This window comes from Vigna radiata, chromosome 7 (genome assembly GCF_000741045.1).
Source record: "Vigna radiata var. radiata cultivar VC1973A chromosome 7, Vradiata_ver6, whole genome shotgun sequence".
Lineage (NCBI taxonomy): Eukaryota > Viridiplantae > Streptophyta > Magnoliopsida > Fabales > Fabaceae > Vigna > Vigna radiata.
This window is the reverse complement of record NC_028357.1, coordinates 2700653-2722009: the sequence shown is the minus strand read 5'-3', so window position 1 is coordinate 2722009 and position 21357 is coordinate 2700653. Positions and strand designations below refer to the sequence as shown.

The window sequence follows — 21357 nt, the reverse complement described above, 5'->3', positions numbered from 1 at the left end:
GAACTTTTTCTTATTTAGCAAATAGAGATTGTTTTTTTATTGACATATTAGAGTCATGGACCGATCAAAATAGATTTAAACTATTTATTTTAATATTTTTCAGATTTTTTGTGATAATGAAATTATCTTTTGTAATAATTATTTTTCATCAATGTCTACAAAATTATTTTTATCAATGTTTTTTTGTAGCATATTTTCATTTAATATTTCTATATTTAGTAGTGATTGAAATACTATTCCAAAAAAAGATAATAATAAATTTGAATTACTTTCCTTAAAATATTTTCTTATGTATATGCAATTGTATTATTTATTTTTGATAATTACTTGCATGTATTGCACATAATAAGTTAAGATATAACCAATCATAATTAATCATATCTTAATTATAATCAATTATAATTTAAACTTAAATCATAATCATTTATAATAAGTTATATCTTAATTATAATTAGATAAAATGAATAAATATCTTAGAATCATAATAAATTATATCTTAATTATAATTATTTGTAATTAAAATTTAAATCATAATTAAGAATATTTTAATTTATCCATTTTTCTATTTGTCGTAATCAATTACAAATGTCCTATAATATAAATTAATAAACTGGTAATCAATTACATTAAATATGTAATACTGAACTTGTTCACCCCTAATGATTTCACCATTATGTAATCAATCACACTTTATTTTAATTGATTAGAAATGCTAAAAAAATGTATAATTTCATCTTTTTAAATAGTTGAGAGCTAAAGTGGTGAAACTGCACTTGTTATAAATAAATAAAATTAGATTTTTTAAAGTATTTTTTGTTAATTATAATATATATAGCGGAAGGAGGAAAACCGGGCGCGCAAACGGAAGCACAGCCCACAGAACATAAGAGAACAGAACAGAAGACAGAGTCCCAAACACTGAACCAATAAACTTTCTCCTCTTCCTCCAAATCAAATTTCGATCTCCTCTTCCATTTAGGATCTTCGTAATGATGAAAACCAGACAACCTCGGATTCGGAAATCGTCGAGGCCATCGTGGACGCTCACGCTCACGTTGCTCATCACCTGCTGCTTCCTCGTTCTCATTCTCCTCACTCTCCGCATTCTCTCCGTTTCCAATGCCAACTCCTCCACTGCTCTCTCCAAACCCAACGATCTCACCTCCATCTCTCGCACCTCTCACGTGTATGTGTCTTCTCTGTTCTGTTCCCTGCTTTTCCTTCTTCTCTTCTTTCTCTCATCTCTCTCTTTCTGCAGAAGCCAAGAAGACGACAACCAGGGAGACCGCTGGGTTGAAATAATATCCTGGGAGCCCAGAGCTTTTCTCTATCATAATTTTCTGGTTAGTGTTTACGTAAATGCTATGAGCATTTGTCATTAAGATGTGACATTTTGCATGCTTCTATTATCTTTTATTTTTTCCCCTCTTTTAGAGCCAAGTTTTGTTCTGGTGATGTAGAGGTGTCTGTGTTGAAGTTATTTGAATGCTATATAGAGCTTTTGATTAGATGTGCCTATAGGAAATACTGGAAAATCGGACTACCTAGGCTCACTTTAAAATTTGCTTTTGTTAGACTTGCTAAACATGGCTTAATTTATTGATCGCTAGAAAATGGTGAGTTGGGGAGTGAGAAGGGGAGTTTAAATGGACTGGAATGGAAGCTTTTCGCTTTTACTCAATTATGCTTAACAGGAGAGTTTGAAATCTTTCTCAACTTACCTTTTTAGTATTGGAGGAGCAACCGCAAATCATGAAGTAAAGTACTGATGGATAGTGTTGCTCTCTTTGAGCATTTACTAATTTTTCCTACACCATACAAGCATCAAGTATTTTTCATTCAAAATATTATGTTTATCCATTCTCAACTTGCATGACCGTAATCATCAATGCTGAGGCTTTTTCCTTAATTATGACCATGGTTTTGGAAATGAGGTGTTATTTTCAATATTGAATACCACTTTAGCATATGATATGGTTATGTTGTGTTTAACCATTGTTTAAGATAGGGGCTCAACTGTACTATTAAATATTTCAGTGTCTTCACTTTCGAAATAGTGAAATTTGGCTGATTCATCTTAACAGACCAAGGAGGAATGCGAGTATCTAATTAATATAGCGAAGCCAGACATGCAAAAGTCAGCAGTTGTTGATAGCAAAACTGGAAAGAGCATGGACAGCAGGTTAGATTTCCCCCTTACATTTTCCTGTCAAGTTTCCTTCGATTTCAGTATTGAAAATAATTATCTTTTGCTTTTGCCTCTTTGTTATGAAAAATCTTATCTTTTGCATTTAGAGTACGGACTAGCTCCGGTGCTTTTCTGGCCAGAGGACGTGATCGTATTGTGAGGGATATTGAGAAAAGAATTGCTGATTTTGCTTTTATACCCGTAGGTATGTTACTTTCTGCCTTTTCCCACTTTTTTATCAGTTTTACTTGTTGATAAAACTATGTATTCTGGTCGCCTCACATATTTATCAAATAGTCGTGAGTGCCAGAAGTTAACATGATAACTTACACATTGATAATACAGAACTTTTTTACTCTATCTGCGACATCGTTAAGACAGTATATTATCTGCCTGACAATATGCAGAGCATGGTGAAGGACTTCAAGTTCTCCATTATGAAGTTGGACAAAAGTACGAGCCTCATTTGGACTACTTTATGGACAACGTTAACACTAAGAACGGGGGACAGCGGATAGCAACAATGCTGATGTACCTGTACGTAATTTCAGTTGCCTCGTATTTGTGTTGGATATAAAGAGAGATGGCCATGTTGTGAAATTTGTGTATTGTAATGATGCAGTTCAGATGTTGAAGAAGGGGGTGAGACAGTGTTCCCAAATGCGAAGGGAAATGTTAGCTCTGTGCCTTGGTGGAATGATCTTTCTGAATGTGCAAAAAAAGGACTTTCAATTAAACCAAAGATGGGTAATGCTTTACTTTTCTGGAGCATGAAGCCTGATGCAACCTTAGATCCATTGAGTTTGCATGGTTAGTTTCTCTCTTGTTATTATTGTTTATTGTTATTTCCAAATTTAGAGAAATAAGAATGCTGTTTCTGCAATAATTTTCAGGTGGTTGTCCAGTGATTAAGGGTAATAAGTGGTCATGTACCAAGTGGATGCGTCTCAAACCATACGAAACTTAAATAGGTATTTATCTTCTCTTTCTTTCTTTATTAATGTTTACTTATATAAGTGTTACAGCTCTGATTAGACATCAGTGTTTATTTCATCAATTTTACATTATTGTTAAGTGAGACTATATATTGTAAATATCCTTTTAACTATTTCTTATTTCTTCATTTCTGTCTCATCTCTGCAACTCTATTTATTAAGAGTTGCACGCATTCACAAAGCTTGTTTTACGATCTCTGTTTCTCTTCCTTCTGTGTGTTTTTTTTCTTCTGCTTTCTTGCACCCTCCTTCCACTGCCTTTTTTATCTCCATAAATTTTCAACGTTCTTCTGCATGACACGCAAACGTTTGAAGCTGACCTTCAATCACACCGTGTGATGTTAACCACATTTAAAAATAAAAAAGGGCTGATTGAAGATGTTTGGAGTTAGAACCTTGAAAGAAATTTTGAAACTTAAAAAGATAATCACTCTCACTAAGAAAACTAAAATCTACTAATTGATTAACACAAAAACATAATTTGCTCAGTTAATTTTATAAGGATTGAGCTATTTTAAAAACAAACTAATAACAAAATAAAATAGTAGCAAAAAATGGTGCTTTACTCCTACATTTGGACCATAATGCAATTCACCATCTTGGATTTTTCTCCTTGAAATTTGGGTTTGTACTCAATTAATATGGACAACACTTGTTAAAGAGCTTCTATTGCTTTCCTTGCTCTGACCGTTGTCATAACTCCTTCAAGTCCTTCAAATGGATTTTTTCCCTTGCCCTTGGTCACATCCTCATGTTGAGTATGTGAAGAAGTTGCATGAGCAAGTGAAAGCTCAAAAATTGGAAAGAAAAAGGAGAGCTATGCAAAGCAAGCTAACAAAGGTAGAAAGAAAGTTGTCTTCCAACCTGGAGATTGGGTTTGGGTACACATGAGAAAAAAAAGGTTTCCAAAACAAAGGAAATCAAAGCTTCAACAAAGGGGGAAATCATCCACTTGAAGGACTTGGAGGAGCTATGACAAGGGTCCGAACAAGGAAAACAAAGGAAGCTCTTCAACAAGTGTTATCCATATTAATTGAATATCTGCCCAAATTTCAAGGAGAAAAGTCCAAAATGATGAATTAAATTATGGTCCAAATGGAAGAGAACTAAAGCACCATTTTGCTATTGTTTTATTTTATAAGTTATTAGTTTGTTTTTAAAATAGCCCAACCCTTGTAAAATTTGCTGACCAAATTATGTTTTATGCCAATCCAATTAATGGACTTTAATTTAACTTTATTTTCAAGTTGTAATAAGGGCTTAATTTAGAAATGTAGTCATCATTCCTTATAAGCTTAACTATTTTCATCAAATCCAGAAGTCAGGTTTTTATGCAAAAAAACTAGAGTTTTATCCCTTCTTAGTGAGAGTAATTCTCCTAAGTTCTTGAATAATTCAAGAACCATTGTTTGTATCAAAGTAATTTTCATCATTTGTGTGTTGCCTCTTCTGGAAAGAGTGATTCTTTCCTTCCGTTTATCTTTGTCACTTCGTTGTTCTTTTGTCTCACAATTTATAGAATTTCAATTTCTGTCCAATTTATCTCGTAGTCTTAACTTGCATTTTACGTGTCCAAATAAAGTGCTTCTTGAGTCAAAATTGAACTTTAGAAGCTTTCACCTCATTTTGAAAACATCTCAATCAAAGTTACGTAGCTCGAAATATTGAAGTTTTGAAAATTTTGTTCCTCATTTTTACTAAGTTTCAAAATTTCCTTCAAGGTTCTAACCCTATATATCCTCAATAAGCCCAGCTCTTCTTTTGTAAATGTGGTTCACATCACAATGCATTACATATGTTCAATCAATTGATAGAATGCTTAGAAGAAATTTCATATAAAAGTTGTCCTATTCATCTTGGAAAATCTTATTATGAGATTTTGTAGCACTCTTTTGGTAGGTCCTTCTATATCTCGAAGGATATCAAAACCCTTACAATCTAATTCAATTTTTGTTCTAATTGTAAATCTCACTTTATATTCTTAACTAACTCCAATTGTCTTTCTATGATTTTTATAAAAGTATTTTAGAGATTTTAAAATTTTTTGTAAAAGAACTCATTCAACTCAGTGGAAAGTTATCTCTCTGCTAATGTAAGATCTTGTAAAATATAATTTGTTTTGGATTTTTGTTGAACATCTATACTAAAGATGCTCTAAGTCAATTATTTTCTCAAATTTATCAGTTCTCTTGCACTATTATTTTTATTAAGTTTTATTGTTGAGAATTCATCTAGACAAAAGGTTAGATTTCGTCACAAATATAATACTAGTTATTCAAGATTAACACTGATGATAAAACTGGATATAAAACTTCGTTTACAAAGTTGAATTTCTTGTCAACCATGATTCTAAATCATGTTTTTTGTTTAATAAATTTAATATGGCATTTTGTTTCCATTCACTCTAACGGTGATTTAGCTCCTTTTCAGGCTCATAATGAGTTCAACATGTCAATATTATACTAAAGTGATGGAAGGACCATATTTGCATGATCATATACTTTAAGGGGTGGAAGGAAACTGTTCATGTAACTGCGCCCTGTAATTTTTGGATTTTTTACCATACCTCAATTCTTTGTCCTACCCTTTCTGCTTAAATTACTAATCCAGACTAATAAATTTTAAAGATTTCCATTGGTTAGGAGATGAAGAAATAGCATGAAACCAATAGATGGAATGAGTATATATCATAGGCTTTCAAAGCATTTTATGTTGCATATTCTTTGTTGCATATATATATTCTTTGTTGCATATTATACGAATTCAAGTATTGATCGACAAGAATCTTTTTTAGACTTAAAGTTTAACTTTTTATAACAAATATTTTATTTAAGATTTTGAATTAGTTATTATATAGTAAATAAAGTTTAGTGAAGAAAAATATAAATTGAGTCATAAAATTATTTAAGTCTAGGGTTTTTGTAATCAGTTATAAAATTATTTAATAAATTTTATGCATGATTGATTATTGTTACATTCAATTACAAATGAACAGAAACAATCTTTATTTTAATAAGTATTTTGAAAAAATAATTTTGTTTAGATACAAGAAAAATAAACTTTTAGACAAAAGTGTGTGAAGATGAAAGGAAAAACAAGTTACAACATTATAAGTTATAAATTTTCAGATTCACAAAAGATAAAGGCTTAATACGGCTTAATACCGCTTGGGAGGTTGTGTTCAAAATGGTCCTACCTTTTTTTAGGTAACAATTGATCTCAATTTTTGAAAAAACGGGTCAAGTTAACCCTTTTTGCTAACGACGTCAAATATTTAACGGTGTCGCTGCCTTCCTAGATAAAACTTACCTACTATTAAGTTTTGACGTGTAAATTTTAAATTAGAAAAATCATGAATGACTTTTGCATCTGCTTCCACAGCAGAGGTGAATAGATCTGGAGTTAGATCAACAGTCGCTTCTGGTTAGCCTCCTCAATCTGTTGCTGCAATTGGTGGATCTCAGAGTCTTTGTTCTGGATTTCAGATTGGATTTCAGAAGACTTTGTTGTTCTTGAATTTCTGTAGTTAATCGTGAGTCTTGGGGAGAAACGTACACGCGTTTTGGATTGTTCTCCATATAGAAATGTTTGAGTTCAAGGAAAAGATGTTTTTAATTTGAGAGAATAAACCCCTTCTTCCATAATTTGAAACACTGCTGGGAATTTCTTCAATATGGCAAAAAGTTTCCTCCTTTTATCGAGCCCCAAATCTTTTTTAAACTTGCCAAGCTGCTTAAGCGACATAACCCTATCCGGTTGAGCCACCAGAATATTTTCACCCCTCAGAACGAATTTCAGCTTCTTGTCCCTCTAAATTACGTTGTCAAACAGAAAGGTAAAGGGGTGGATGACGAAGGTGAAAATAGCATGAATGAAGGCTACGTCTACTCTATCATTCAACAAGAGCAACAAAAAACAACCGCAGCAACAAACTAGGGATAGAAAAATGAAAAAATGATTAGAAGAAGAAGAAGATGTTGAAGAAAAAGAAGAAGATGAGACTTTCTCATGTTTGTGTGTGACGATAATCCCAAATCGCAGTTTCTGATGTCTTTGTGAGACTTTCTGTTTTTAAGTTGGTGGGTTTTGTGGAGAGGACAGGAGAGGGAGAGGGGGAGGAAGAAAGAGACGGCGGTGCAACCTCTCTTGTCATGAGGGGAAAAAACCCTAAATTCACTGTTAGTGAAGGTGGAAGATGGTTGATCTGTCAAGAATTTTTTTTTTAAATTTAAAATTTAAATGTTATATTACCTCTCGTGCCACCTATGAGCAGCAACGTTAAATATTTGACACCTTAACAAAAAGGGTTAATTTGATCCGTTTTTCCAAAAGTAAAAAAAAGGTAGGACCATTTTGAACAGAACCTCCCAAACTAGGGACCAAAAGCAGTATTAAACCAAAAATAAATTAGTATTGAAATAGAACAATTTTATTGATATGGTTGCAGTTATTATGACAATTACCCGATCTTTTTTCAAATCTTAGGATGCTGTTTTATACTACATCATTTGGTATGTTTGTCTCAAACATAATATAGAAGAAGATGAACAATGAGTGTAACCGGGAAAGTGCAGAAAGCACATTGAGTCCCTCCTTAGCAAATTCATAACTCATAACTACAATAAGAAAGCCTTCATCAAATGCATGCACGCATGCACATAGATGCCAAGCCACCAAGCCAAGATAGTGAAGCATGTGACTCCATTGATGCTCTATCATCACTATTCCGTTCTTATCTTCTTCAATCCCTGTCTTCTAAGTTCTAAGATAACTTTACTTGAAAAATGAGTTTAATTTTCATGCTATGCTAAAGATTTTAACATCATTCATCAAATCCAAATCAAATCACTTTAATCTAAAGTACATATAATTTTTCAAATATATTAATCTCCGTACGATGACATCAGTCTATTTCAACTAACTTTGTTTAGTTAGATATAATTAATGAGTTGGATAAGAGTAATGAGTTGGATAAGACTATATATTGAGAGTTAAATTGTAATTATGTATTTTTTACTATTGAATTAAAATATCAAAAAACTATGAGAAAAAGAAAAACATCTTTAGTAATTTTTATATCATCAAGAAAGTATCAAAGATGAGTAAGAGAAGGGAGAACAATAGAAATGAAAGAACAATATAATGGATCCAAATAAGTTCTTTTCTAGTATGTGTGTGAGAATAGTGAGAAACATGAAATTTAAGATCCTGTGTGTTTTCATTTAATTGAAATCATAAAAATTGCTTACAAGTGGGTATATCAGGTTTTGAATTTTATGATTCTTCATGAATGGTAATTTTCTCAATTTTTTGAAACCCTAATTTTTTGAATTATAAAATTTAGGGATTTTAAATTTTTCAGATGTTTATATTAATTATTTTTTATTGGCATGAAAAAAAAAATTCACTGTGATGTGAATTTGATCCAAGCAGGAGGATTTTATGATATCAATTGTTTTTTTTATTGATGAAAGAAAATTCAATTCACTATAATGTGTGGAGACGACAAGTTTTTTTTTTTTTTATTGTTGCATTAAACTTTGGTACCTTATATTCTTTGTATCCTTTATTCATCAATAAAAAATAAAAAAACTTGCGGCTTCCATACGGTTACAGTGAATTGAATTTTCTTTCCAAAGTTTTGGAAGATATTTGGGTTGGGAAAATGTCGCTAAAGGACCGGTATCCAAGACTATATACAAACGTTAATCCTAAAGGAAGGCACTCTAGGTGATTTTGCTTTTTGTATTGAGAACCAATGGTAATGGTCTATATCTTGGAGAAGAGACTGGTTTGAGTGGGAGTTGAGTAAACAATAAGAAAGAATAAACATACATAGAATAAGAGACTACGAGTGGTATTGGAGGGATGATGAAACTCAACTATACATAGTAAAATCTAAATCACAAGAAAATTCTGGAAGGGGAGGTTGAATAGTGTTTTTAAATTCTTTTGTAATGTAGCATCTAAAGAATATTATGAAGTAAGTTGATCAAGAGGATTTATTTAGACATTGTTGTTTTGCAAAGCTTGTGAAAAGATATAATATATAAAATAGTGTAGTGAACACTAAGAAATATGTTTCTTGATTCAATGTCTAGAAAATGATTTATGAAGGTCTTTTTGAAGAGTTGTAGAAACACTAGGTTCTATAAGAAGCTTTTCAATAAAAGATTTGTAAAATAAAATAATGAACAAGGAAGTATTTTTATACTCCTTCACTCCAACTGAGCTATGTCTAGTTCTCTCTCAAGAACTCTTGAGAGGTTCTATTAATCTTTTCGAAGATTACATAAGTATTCTCACCACTTCTAGTTTACAATGAGTATTTTCACCACTCCTGGCTCTCTAGACAATTTTGGTACCTCCTTGGTATGCTATCTAACCAAGTTTCAACACTTCTGGTTTACAAGTATTCTAACCCCTCCTGATTTACAAGTATTTGAACCACTTTTGGTTTATAAGTATTATAATTACTTATGGTTATTACAAATCCACATCGAGATGTATAAGATACAAATGGATAACTCTCTACTAGAGAATATGTTTTTAATTACAATATAATTTGTAAATCTTGATGTGTTTCACTCTCTTTTCACTTGAAAGCTTTAGACGATTTATGAATTGTAAGCACAGATATTAGAGCAAGAATTGATTTGACTCTTGATAGATTAGGTCGGTAGCCCTTTATTCTAAGTCAAACTCAGGTCTATTTAACAGTTGAACAATGATAGGATATAGGTTGATAGGTTATTTGACAGCTAATTAGTTAGTGGGAATGAGAAGAGAAACTTTATAAATAGGGAGTGGGTTTTGTATAGGGGGATTATTGAGTGAATTCATTGTAAGTCTGGACTTTGGCCAGAAGAGGGAGGTTATGCTCCCAACCCATTCTTTGTAAAGAGGAATTCTTTTACTGTGAATAATATAGAAAACCATTCTTCCATTATTGTTTCTATCTTTTGAGTGTGTTCTTATTAGGTTCCAAACCCGAGTACCTAACAAATTGGAATAATCCCCCTGTACAGAACTCACTCCCTATTTATAAAGTTTCTCTTTCCCTTCCCACTAACTAACTAACTAACTGTCAAATAACCTATCACCCTATATCCTATCAAACATTGCTTTAACAAAGATTTTCATTTATATACAACTTATACGACTAGTTAGACCAGAAGTCTTCAATAGACATATTCCTATAATATTCTGGAATTCTCTTAAGGTCTTTATCCAATGTGTTCTTTGGTTCTAATTTATCTATTGTATATTTTTTACTTGCACATTAATCGAGAAAAAAACATACAAGCAAAAGGTGTTCTAAGTTTAATTTAACATATGTGGCTTCTAGAATGAGTCAAATGTCTATAGTGTATGATGTCAATAGTATTATGACGACATGAGATGTAACTAATGAATTAATAGTTTGACAACTGATTTTGATGTTGATTCAATTAATATTAGAGAGTATATCCAAGAAGGTACACATGGATGAGATGAGAATGAAATAAAAGTAATACGTGCTTATGGTTTTGAGGCATACATAATATACAAGTTTCCTTTAAATTCTGACTTATCCTATTTTTGTGTGATTTTATGTTGTTTATTAACTGTAATGGTTATATGCTATACAGAAGCATACAATGTTGCAGAAGTACAGTCTCATTATAAATGAGTTGAAGATAGAAAAAAGAGATTAAAAGTTTGTGTTTATTATTTCATTTTCCTTAAGTTTTTTGTGCATATTAATTCCCAATGAAAAGGGAAGTTTTATTTTGAAAAGTTTTAGAGAAGATGATTTTGTTGGTATTTTTCTTGGATGCTGAACTGTTTATTTGCATAACAGATAAAGTCATGTGATGAATTTATTACGGTTGTGTTGTGATATAGTGAATGCTAAGTGTATCGCTGCTATCTCTTTTGAAAGTTTGTTCTCTGAAATTTTGAATTGTAAAAAACAGGTAATTAAGAAGTGTTATGTGCAGAAATTTTGTGATTTAGTTGAGAGGGTCCGGTTAGGTTGGGATTTGATGTTTGTAGTCCGAATTAAAATATTTAATAAGTTGAACAAAATGTAAGAAATAAGACTGTAAAGTTATTAATTATAAATTTAATCATAACTCATTAGTACTAAAGAACATGTTTTCAAAATATCCAACAATGATTTGAGAGCGTATAAATCTTCTTGACATCAAATACAATGCTTTCAACCTTTTCAAAATTAATTTCATCCAGTTCTGCTTCAAAGTTAAACCAAACCTAACATATAAGGGTAAATGATCTACAGAAAATAAGAGAGTGGTCCTGTGCTTCTTATTAAACATATAAGATATACTGTATATATTTATAAGCATGCAATTTTACTGATTTTTCATATTTTAAAATTTTTATTATACTTCATAAATATTTGTTTCTATTATGTAATTTAGAATATTTTTGCGAGAAATTTTAATATAATGATTAAACTAATGAAATTTAATATCTATGACAAATCTTAAATAATTAAATAAGTATCACAAAAATGTTTTCTATCAAAATTAATTTTAAACCTGTGTTTAGACATTGTTGATGTTGGTTTGTGTGTTTATTAAAAGAGAATTAGAAATCGAGAAAAAAAATAGTAAATGTTTTTAAGTTTATAATTAAATTTTGAACAAAATCAATCTTAAAAATAATTTATAGGTTTAAAAGTCAATATAACTATAAGAAATATAAATAATAAATTTTGTAAAAATATAAAGAATAAAATATGTGCAAAAATATAATAGATCCTCTAAAAGTATAAAGAATATACACAAATAGTTGATTGCTAAAAATATAAATTAGTGTACGAATAGACTGATGTCATGTAAATTACTAGAACTCATTTTTTATCAATGCATTGACAAAGTCGTTCAATGTGTGTTGTTAGATTCGTCTAATTAGTATATGCATACATTTGTCTAATGTGTATTGTTAAACTCATCTAATTAGTATATAGACAAATTTGTGTAATGTATATTGCAAAAGATTTGTTTGGTCATATAATGAATAGAGTCGTCTAATGAGTATTAATAGATTAATCTAATATAATGTATGAACATACTCGTCTAATATATATTATTAGATTGATGTAATTAATAAATGGACAAACTCGGCTAATGTGTATTACTAGATCAGTGTATAAAATAACTCATCTAATATTTTTTTTGTTATACTTAATATGGACGAACTCATCTAAAGTATTCTGTTAGACCTATGTAATGTTCTTTGCTATATTCGTTTAATCAATGTATGAACAAATTCTTTTAATATGTATTATAAGATTCATTTATATAGTAAATAAATAAAATTGCCTAATTTTTATTAATAAACTCGTCTAATTTATTTGTGAAAAAGGTAAATATATGGATGAAAAAATTAAAAAAAGAAATTGAGTGAGCCCTAATTTGTTTATTTTTTATTTTTCTTTTAATGGAAGACTTATGGATTTTTTACTTGTGTTTTTTATTTTCATTTAATCTATTTGTGAGTCTTGTACTAAATAGGATGTTATCCGAGTATAAGGAGGAATGAAATGGTGAAAGTTATAGAAAGAGTAAATGAGTATTGAAGTGATGATTTATGATATTTGTTGGAGAAGAGCCCCGCACATGTGCCACAATGTTGATGTTGGATGGATTCCAGCATTGCATGTACCACTAACTCAAAGCCGCCCATTTAATGCTTTCTAATTACCATTTTCATTTCTCAACTACTCACTTCAACTGCACCTTCGTCATTTTCAATACAAGCCTCATAACATCATATCTTATTTCAATTTTTCATTTTTAACACTACTTTTTTTAACTTTTTTTTTAATTTTTATTTTTCAATTCGTGTAATACAATGACGAAAGGTTTTATTTATATAACATTAAAATTATTCATAGTTTAATATTTGATCCCAAATTATACATTTTTTTTTCAGTAAGATATGATATCTCAAAGAAAAAAGTGTTTATCTTATTTATTCTTGAATTGATTAGTCTCTAATTCATTCAAGTTAACGCATTTATTAAGAAAATTAGGTTACTTCAGTCAATATGTTTTAAAAATATCATATTTATTATTGCTCATAATAAATGTTGTGTCATGACAAGAGATTACTCCCTTTATTTTTATATATATGTTGTTTAAGCTTTTTTATATTTCAAATTGACTACCATTTACTTCTTTTATTAATACAATGTTATTTTAATATTCAAATTGACTTTTAATACAATAATTATAATGTTATTTTAATATTGCTTTAAATAAATACTCTCACTATTGTAAACAATTTTTAATAGGTTATCACTAGTACAAAAACGTTGTTTAACGTCACCCCTTAGATGTCCGTTTCGTGAAAATCCGACGTCTACTACTGCACGGTGACATTATTGTAAATAAATTGGAAAACTAGACGTCAATTTCGATGTCAGGCAACGTCTATGACATCATAGACGTTGGACCTGCCACAAACTGACGTCCAATTGCTTGAGGTATGTGATAAGACAGTCCATTGACGTCGGTGTTTCAGGGGACCGACATCTACTAGGTTGCAATTAATGCTAAACATGAAATCCCAGGAGCTTAGACGTCGGCTAGAAAGGACACCGACATCTACGTCACTGACAGAAAATCAAACGTCAACCGGTTAAGCTTTAGACGTCGAATAGACGTCAGATCCCGTGAAAAAGCAACGTCGATTGGGCTACAATTAATGTTGTTCACCTAATACCCCAGACAATTAGACGTCACGTAGTCAAAAGCCAACGTCTAAGGCCTGTCTGGAAGGTGGGAAGACAAAAATTCTTCAATGTAGACGTCGGTTCTGAGTCACCGACGTCTACTTTCCTGTATTTTCACCAAATTTGAGGGTTTTAGACGTCGGCTGTGAGGGGCACCGACGTGAACTTCCCTGACAGGAAACCAAAACGTCAATCTTTTCAGCTTCCTAGACGTCGATTTCTGGAGCAACCGATGCCCCATTTCATTTTAAATAGACTGCGGACTCTTCTCAACATTCAGTTTCTGATCGCGTCTTCATCTCTTCTCCTTTTTCTCTGCTTCTTCTCTTCTTTTACTCGCTTGTGCACCTCTACTTTTTATCTCTTGCTGCATTGCATTGTCGTTTCTCATAACGTCATTGTCTTTGTCCTCTCCTTTTTCTCTCTTACATCCCAAGTGCGTGGTTTTTTTTTTATGCTTCCCGTTTAAACTTTCTTTAGTTTTTTATCGATTATCATGTCGTTGAACTGATTAAAATTTGGTTTCTTTGTGTTGTGTTTTAGTGCAGTTTTGATCCTCTCTTTGGGTAACATAGTGCAACATTCTCCTTTGCTGGTTTCCTCACAAAGAAGAGTGACGATCTTTTGAGTTTTCTAGTTCTTCCGACCCAAAATGGAACCTGGGTCCTTGTCTACTTCTCGACACCGTAATTTTTTTCTGTTGCGGTTGATTAATGGGAAGTAGCCATGGACTCAAATTCGGTTTTGGGTTGAAAGGTCTAGAAGATTCAAAAGACGCAAGCTTTTTTTTGTGAGGAAACTAGCGAGAGGAGAATGTTACACAATGTTACCGAAAGCCTGGATCAAAACTGCACTAAAACACAAAATTGTTGTTAGACGTCGGTTAAAGCCATGTCCAACGTCTATAACAACATAGATGTCGGTTAGTGTCATTTTAAACCTATTTATATATTCATGTTGACGTCGGTTTAATCATAGGTGGACGTCTATACAGAGTAATTAGACGTCGGTGTGAGTTTTAGCAGACGTCTATAGAGACGTCGGTGGATATCGTTAACCGACATTTATATGGACGTCGGTTCTGAGGAATTCCGACGTCTCTTAGATATCACCCGTTTAGACGTCGAATGTTAAAGTGACGTTAAAAGTCCAAATTAACCGACGTTAAACAGCGTTTTTGCACTAGTGTATGTATTAAGAAAAACATGTATTCAAAAGAATATAAACAATAAAAAAATGGCTTTTAAGAATTTGTGTGAATTTCGCATGGTCTCATAGAAGGTTAATAACTTCATTTATTTCATTAAGAATTCATTTGAAATTCTTGATCTATCTTTCTTTTTTTTTATCTTTCTAGCTCTCTCATTATCTTTTCTATCTCGATTCTTCATAGTCTCTTCCAGGATTCTTCATAGTTATGAGTGAAGAATAGTTATTTTATCTTAAAAATCTTTTATAAACATTTTTTAGACTAAAAAATCCAACAATAAAGACGGTCTAAAGACACTTTAATATTTTATTTTGTAATTTACTAATTTATTATTATTTTGATATATGAAAAAACCTTAAACTACACAGAAAATAAAATGGACGGAAATATTACTGTTACACTTTTCAAAATGAAATGGATGGAACATTATATTATCATACTTTTCGATAAATTTAATAATAGCAAACACATTTCTTCGTGTCAAAAATAACATGGCAAAAACTAGTAATAAGTAATTAGGTTGAGTTCTCCATTATGCTAACAAGCCAAATATTAATTAAATTGAACTGAGATGAGTGGTTAAGTAGATTAATTAACTTTCAAACTACTAAAGAAACATCACAATTCTCATTATCAGTTGTTAACATAATAAAACTTCAACTTATATTATCGAAAAAGTACTTAAGAAAATCATAAATATCATTTCTCTATATGTATATTTTGTTATCTTTTTTAACTGTAGTTTATTTAATGACAATTCATGTTCTTTTATGTTTTTTTTTTAATTCTAATAAATAATAAAGAATCTACACATGCTTTTTTTAAATGAGAGAACAAAGTAGTTTTTTTCATTATAAAAAACACTAATTTTTCTAGCATTTTCTGTATTATTTTATAATAATCATTTTTATTAGTCTAACATCTTAAAGCTTAAAATTTGATTATGTATTTCTAGGATTGATACGTTCTTACAAAATTAAATAAACTTCACAAACTTTTGGTTTTTTTATTCGAGATGTTGTTTATCAAATCGAAATCTTTAATATACTTCTCTTCATCGATATAAACATACATAAAAGGAAGATTTATATTCACACATACATTCAGATATTCAAGTTAACAACACATAAGTTGAGTATGATAAATATAATAATCAATTAATATTATGTACTTCATAAATGGTATCTTGTTTATAATATCCTAATGAACTTTTACTTAGATAATTATTTCTAGGTGATATTGTCCTAGATAACATATATATCATCTAGGTCCATGTAGGACAAATTCAAAATGGAGAGATAAACTAAAAATTTGGTAAAAGTAGTTAAAAAAAAAAGTCTTCGAAAATAGAAATTACAGCATAAATACGAAATTAGTATTTAGAAAATTCACATACAAAATAACATGACATTTTCGTATATAAGTGGATAGCATGTGTTAAATATAAAGGCGACAATTACACATTCCTTCACTTTTCACAATCATTGTCTTTCTAACGTTTTTTTCTTTTCTATTTATGCTCTTTATACAACTACAGAGATGTCATACTTACACCCCCTCACTATGCTGAAACTATTATGCACCACATGTCATCACTAAAATAAAACTTATTAATAATTATTATTCAAAAAAATATAAAAATAATAATAATAATAATAATGAGTAGATATTTACATATCAAATACCATAATACTCTTCTTAACCATACTCATTATCCCCAAGTATATATTCATCAAAGATATGCATTTATAGTATCAAGTTTTATTTGTGGATATCCACATGTACCAAATCTCTCATCCATAAGTTCATTCTTTTATTTTGATGGTGGTTGTTTCCAAGTGGTATCATAGTTTAAATTTTTTATATTTTTCCCATAAATGAGAGATAATATTATTTTAGTATCACATGATATTACATGTATTATTTCTTTGATAATATCAAATATTTAGAAAAATATTATAGTAACATACATCTTAAATTAAAGTATCAAATAAAATTTCCATAGAACCAAAATATTTATTAAGTTTACAAAATATTAAAAAGACAAAGTTGATAAAATTAAAAAAAGTATTAGAAAAACAAGTATTTGAATTTAAAAATATTTTAAATGTTTCTTTACTTTCTTTTCTCTAAATTTTAATTAAATATTCTTTATACACTAACAAAAATTATGACAAATAAAGAACAAATATTAAACTAATAATAATTAAAATCATAAATCTTTCTTTTGAACTTCTATCTAAATTACATGGTGATAAAAATATTTATGACAATAATATTAAGTTACTATGTTATAGTAAATAAAATGTCTTTAATCGTAGTAATAACATTACATTTACGAATTAGAAAATAAAAATAATTATATAAAAAATCATCAAAACAGGAATAAAAATAATTAAATGTGTATCTTAAAATTAATAATTTGATACATCATTCAATAAAATTACACAAAGAAAAATAAATGTATAATTAATGGGGTAACAATATGAAAAGTACCTTTAAAATATAATAAAATTTTGGGATTTCAAAATAGTTTAACTGTCAATAATAATGAAAACTATTTTAAAAAACAAAAGTTTTTTATATGAAAAAAAATTAAGGATCAAAGAGCATAAAAAATGATAAATGTTTTCATATTACCTACTAGATGAAAGAATTATGCTATCAAACATTTAAAATTGAAAATAAAATATTGTTATGTGAAATAAAATAATAAATAAAAATATTAAAAAAGAATAAAAATATTTAAACTAAGTCATAAAACTATTTTTTTAACTGTAATTAATAATATAACATTTGAATAACATAAAATTATCTTAGAAATGTGACTAAATTTAATAAATATAAAACAAGTCAAAAAAATAGAATAGAAAAGAAAATATATATAACGAAAAGAAAAAAAAATTATAAAACTAAAAACTCAAAAATAATATATATTATTTTTGAGCTTTTAGTTTTATAATTTTTTTAATCGTTAATCAAATCTATATAATTGGAAACACTAAATAAATAGTTGAATCCATACTCAATAAATAAAAGAAATAGTTTAATAATACTTTTAAATAAAAGTATCTATATGCGAGTTAGACGTATAAATAATTAAATTGTTATGTTTAATTTAAATGTAAGAGTATTTTGGGGAATCACGTGCATCATTTCACTGGATACATCACATGTTTTCTATACTACTACTACTTAACACAACTTTACTCCAGTCACAGTGTTACAAAACCTACAATTATCCAAATTTTTCATAAACACAAAAGACTTATTAAATTGTGATCATTCTCTTAAATCATAAATATATATATCATAAATCAGTGTAAATTTCAAAATTTCAAGGCAACCACATCCAACTTAATCTCCAATATAAGTAAATTCAATCTAATTCAAATAAAATTAATTAACATTTATGAATAAATCATTCTCAATAATTATGTTGAACAATCATCAAGCAACATGAGAATTCAAATTGAGCTTAAAATTAAAGCTGTCAAAATGGATCACAATTTGTGAACTAATTCAGCTCATCACCAAGGTGTTGAGTTTGAAAAAGTTGTACTTTTTTTTTTTTTTTTATGCAGATCAAATTTCAATCCAACTCATTTAAATTCGGCTCATGTGGATTGAATCCGTGGTGGAGACCGGATTGACCCACCAACCCATCGATCTAATTTTATTTTATTAAAATTTAATTTTAATTTTATCAAAAATTATTTATTTATTTTTTTACTTAAAAAATTTATTTAAGTTTCCTATTTTTAAAATTAATTATACATAAAAGTAAAATTCAGTAGTAAAATTTGTTTTAATTTAAATTATAGAAAGTTTATAATTTTTTATTTAAGAAAAATATAATTAAGTGAATTAGGAAATCAATCTGTAAAAAATTAAATTGAATTTAAATTTTTCTGACTCATTAATTAATGAACTGGATTGGACCGAATAGTCCTTTTTCACGTCTCTACTTAAAATGTAGTCACATGGTTTTTGCTTTTTTTTTCACACTTTTTGACCAAAAGTGAAAAGCTTGTCGAATTTTACCATGTATAGCTTTGGGCTTCAACTGGACTTCGAATGTAGCCACATACTTCTTGCTTTTGTTTCATGCTTTTTGACCAAAAATAAAATATCTCGCTTTGGACTTCCATAACTTCTCACTTAAGCCGAAAACAACATAGAATTAAATTACTCTTTTTACCCAAAATAAAACCATAAAATTTTAAAGAAAAATATAAATAAAATAGAATATAGTTAAATTAATTTTAATTTAAAAATTACAATCAAAATAAATGTTATTCTAAAAATATAATTGTGTTTTCTATGTGAATATTTTCTGTCCATACACTCCTAAATGCCTATAAATAATACAAATGATAACATTAAGGACAAATAAACAACTGAATAATTATTTTATAATTTTTTTTAATATGGTTAGTAAGTTTGCTCCCTTAACAAAGGTTAATAAATAACTTTTGGTTTTCAAAATAATTGTAATCAAATCAATGTAAATGAAATGTTAATAATCAGTAATGTGACGTCTCAAAATATACGTCATGCATATCATAATAAGATGTCAATCATTATAATAAAGAAAGCAGTCANAATATAGAATGGCAGTTAAGGTTCTAAGAAATTAAGATTAAGGATTACAGTTATCCGGAATTTAGAGAAAATTTGAAACTTAAAGTACTACAGAATTTCAAAATGACACAAGAAGAAACTGTTCAGACAACATAAAAGGCTATGGAATTCCTAGGAGAGCTAAGTGGCTGCATCTTCATTCTCCTCCAGGACATTCTCCACTGACACCTCATTCTCCTCTGCTCACATCCAAAATGGATGATCATCGTAACAGGGCAACACACACAACATGGCAACACAGCAGACAAACAATTGCAAGGGTGAGCTAATTATATACAATCATTCAATTCAAATTAAGCATTTAACATACAAGAAATAACTCATATCAAACAGTTTCAGAATTACAACCTAAACATGTTAATTTCTAGACTTGACCCGTCCGGACTTTAAAACGATAGTCGGGCTATGGCGAGTCTTGCACCCGTGGTGACTTATGAAACTTGGGTTCCCCACCCTGCCACACTCACGAGGTTAGTCCGTTCNGCGCCTTGAGGCATACTGGGAGCCCCTAAGACTAAGGACCTCCTGCTACTTCTCACCACATGGTTCAACCTCTCTAAGTGAGTTTGATTGACCATTGAAGCGTCAGAATGACTCCCAAGGCTGAGCCCCTACTTTCATTTTAAAACACTAAGAATCTCACCAAGAGATTCTACACAGATGGAACTTAGTTTACCACTTGAATTGTACTTTCATCACTTTGTAATCGTATACTTTTTGCCACAATCAACATATACACAATCTCAACAATATACATTACTCACCAATCATAAACTTATAACACAACCTCAATACTTTTCTTACATAGTCTTAGTACTATACATTGACTCATCAAACGCAAGGTTTTACTTCAACAAATAAAATATTACGACTTCATATACAACGTCATATAAAAATACTACAACAAATAAATCGCCACAAAAACATATAAAATTACTACATACTTTTCTTAACTTATTTTATTAACAAAACTACAAGTATTTCTAACTAAAAATTAATCTCATACCAAACTCAATAATTTAAAATATATATATATATATATATATATATATATATATATAAAGGTAAGTAAAAGATATATATTAATATATCCTATACAAATATCATAAAATAGAATGAATATAGTATAATATATTATTTATATCAATCTTGATATTAAAAAGGAACCTAACAAATCCAAAAACTCATCATCCTATTTCCTCCTTGCAATTCAATTTCTCTCACATCTTATATAATCAATTCAACAATATCACATTCAATTTCAGTTAGCAACTCAATTCAAAACAGATAAAATTCATCACCATGCTAATTCACAGATTTATACTCTTCATCAGTTTCACAGTCTTAGTTTGGGCATCCAGTAAAATTAAAAATTGCAGGGCAGCTTCACAAAACATCAGTTCAACATTCAACATGTAGTTATTTTATAAAATAAATTCCTAAAAAAATAATCAGCTCCCCTTACTTGAAAATTTCACAACTCTATATCAAAGCTTGGTTCTACAGTACCCCGGGTCACACCGAACTTGGACCGCACCCTACAGATCACAGAACTGTGATCAAGAATAGTTCT

General features: G+C 29.5%; 1 protein-coding gene across 3 annotated transcripts; it reads left to right on the top strand.

Moving 5' to 3' along the window:
* Positions 1-866: 866 nt before the first annotated feature.
* On the top strand, positions 867-5885 carry LOC106767753 (probable prolyl 4-hydroxylase 10). Of its 3 annotated transcripts, none has more exons than XM_022782830.1 (8): positions 867-1186; positions 1262-1343; positions 2085-2182; positions 2296-2393; positions 2596-2725; positions 2811-2998; positions 3082-3159; positions 5603-5885. In XM_022782830.1, exons 1-7 carry the CDS (start codon positions 990-992, stop codon positions 3153-3155), a joined length of 867 nt encoding a protein of 288 aa, XP_022638551.1. In that variant the 5' UTR covers positions 867-989; the 3' UTR covers positions 3156-3159; positions 5603-5885. The 3 variants fall into 3 exon arrangements, with proteins under 3 accessions (XP_022638551.1, XP_022638550.1, XP_014508188.1); XM_022782829.1 differs by having other exon boundaries at positions 1259-1343; positions 5614-5885; XM_014652702.2 differs by having other exon boundaries at positions 1259-1343.
* The last annotated feature ends 15472 nt before the right edge of the window (positions 5886-21357 follow it).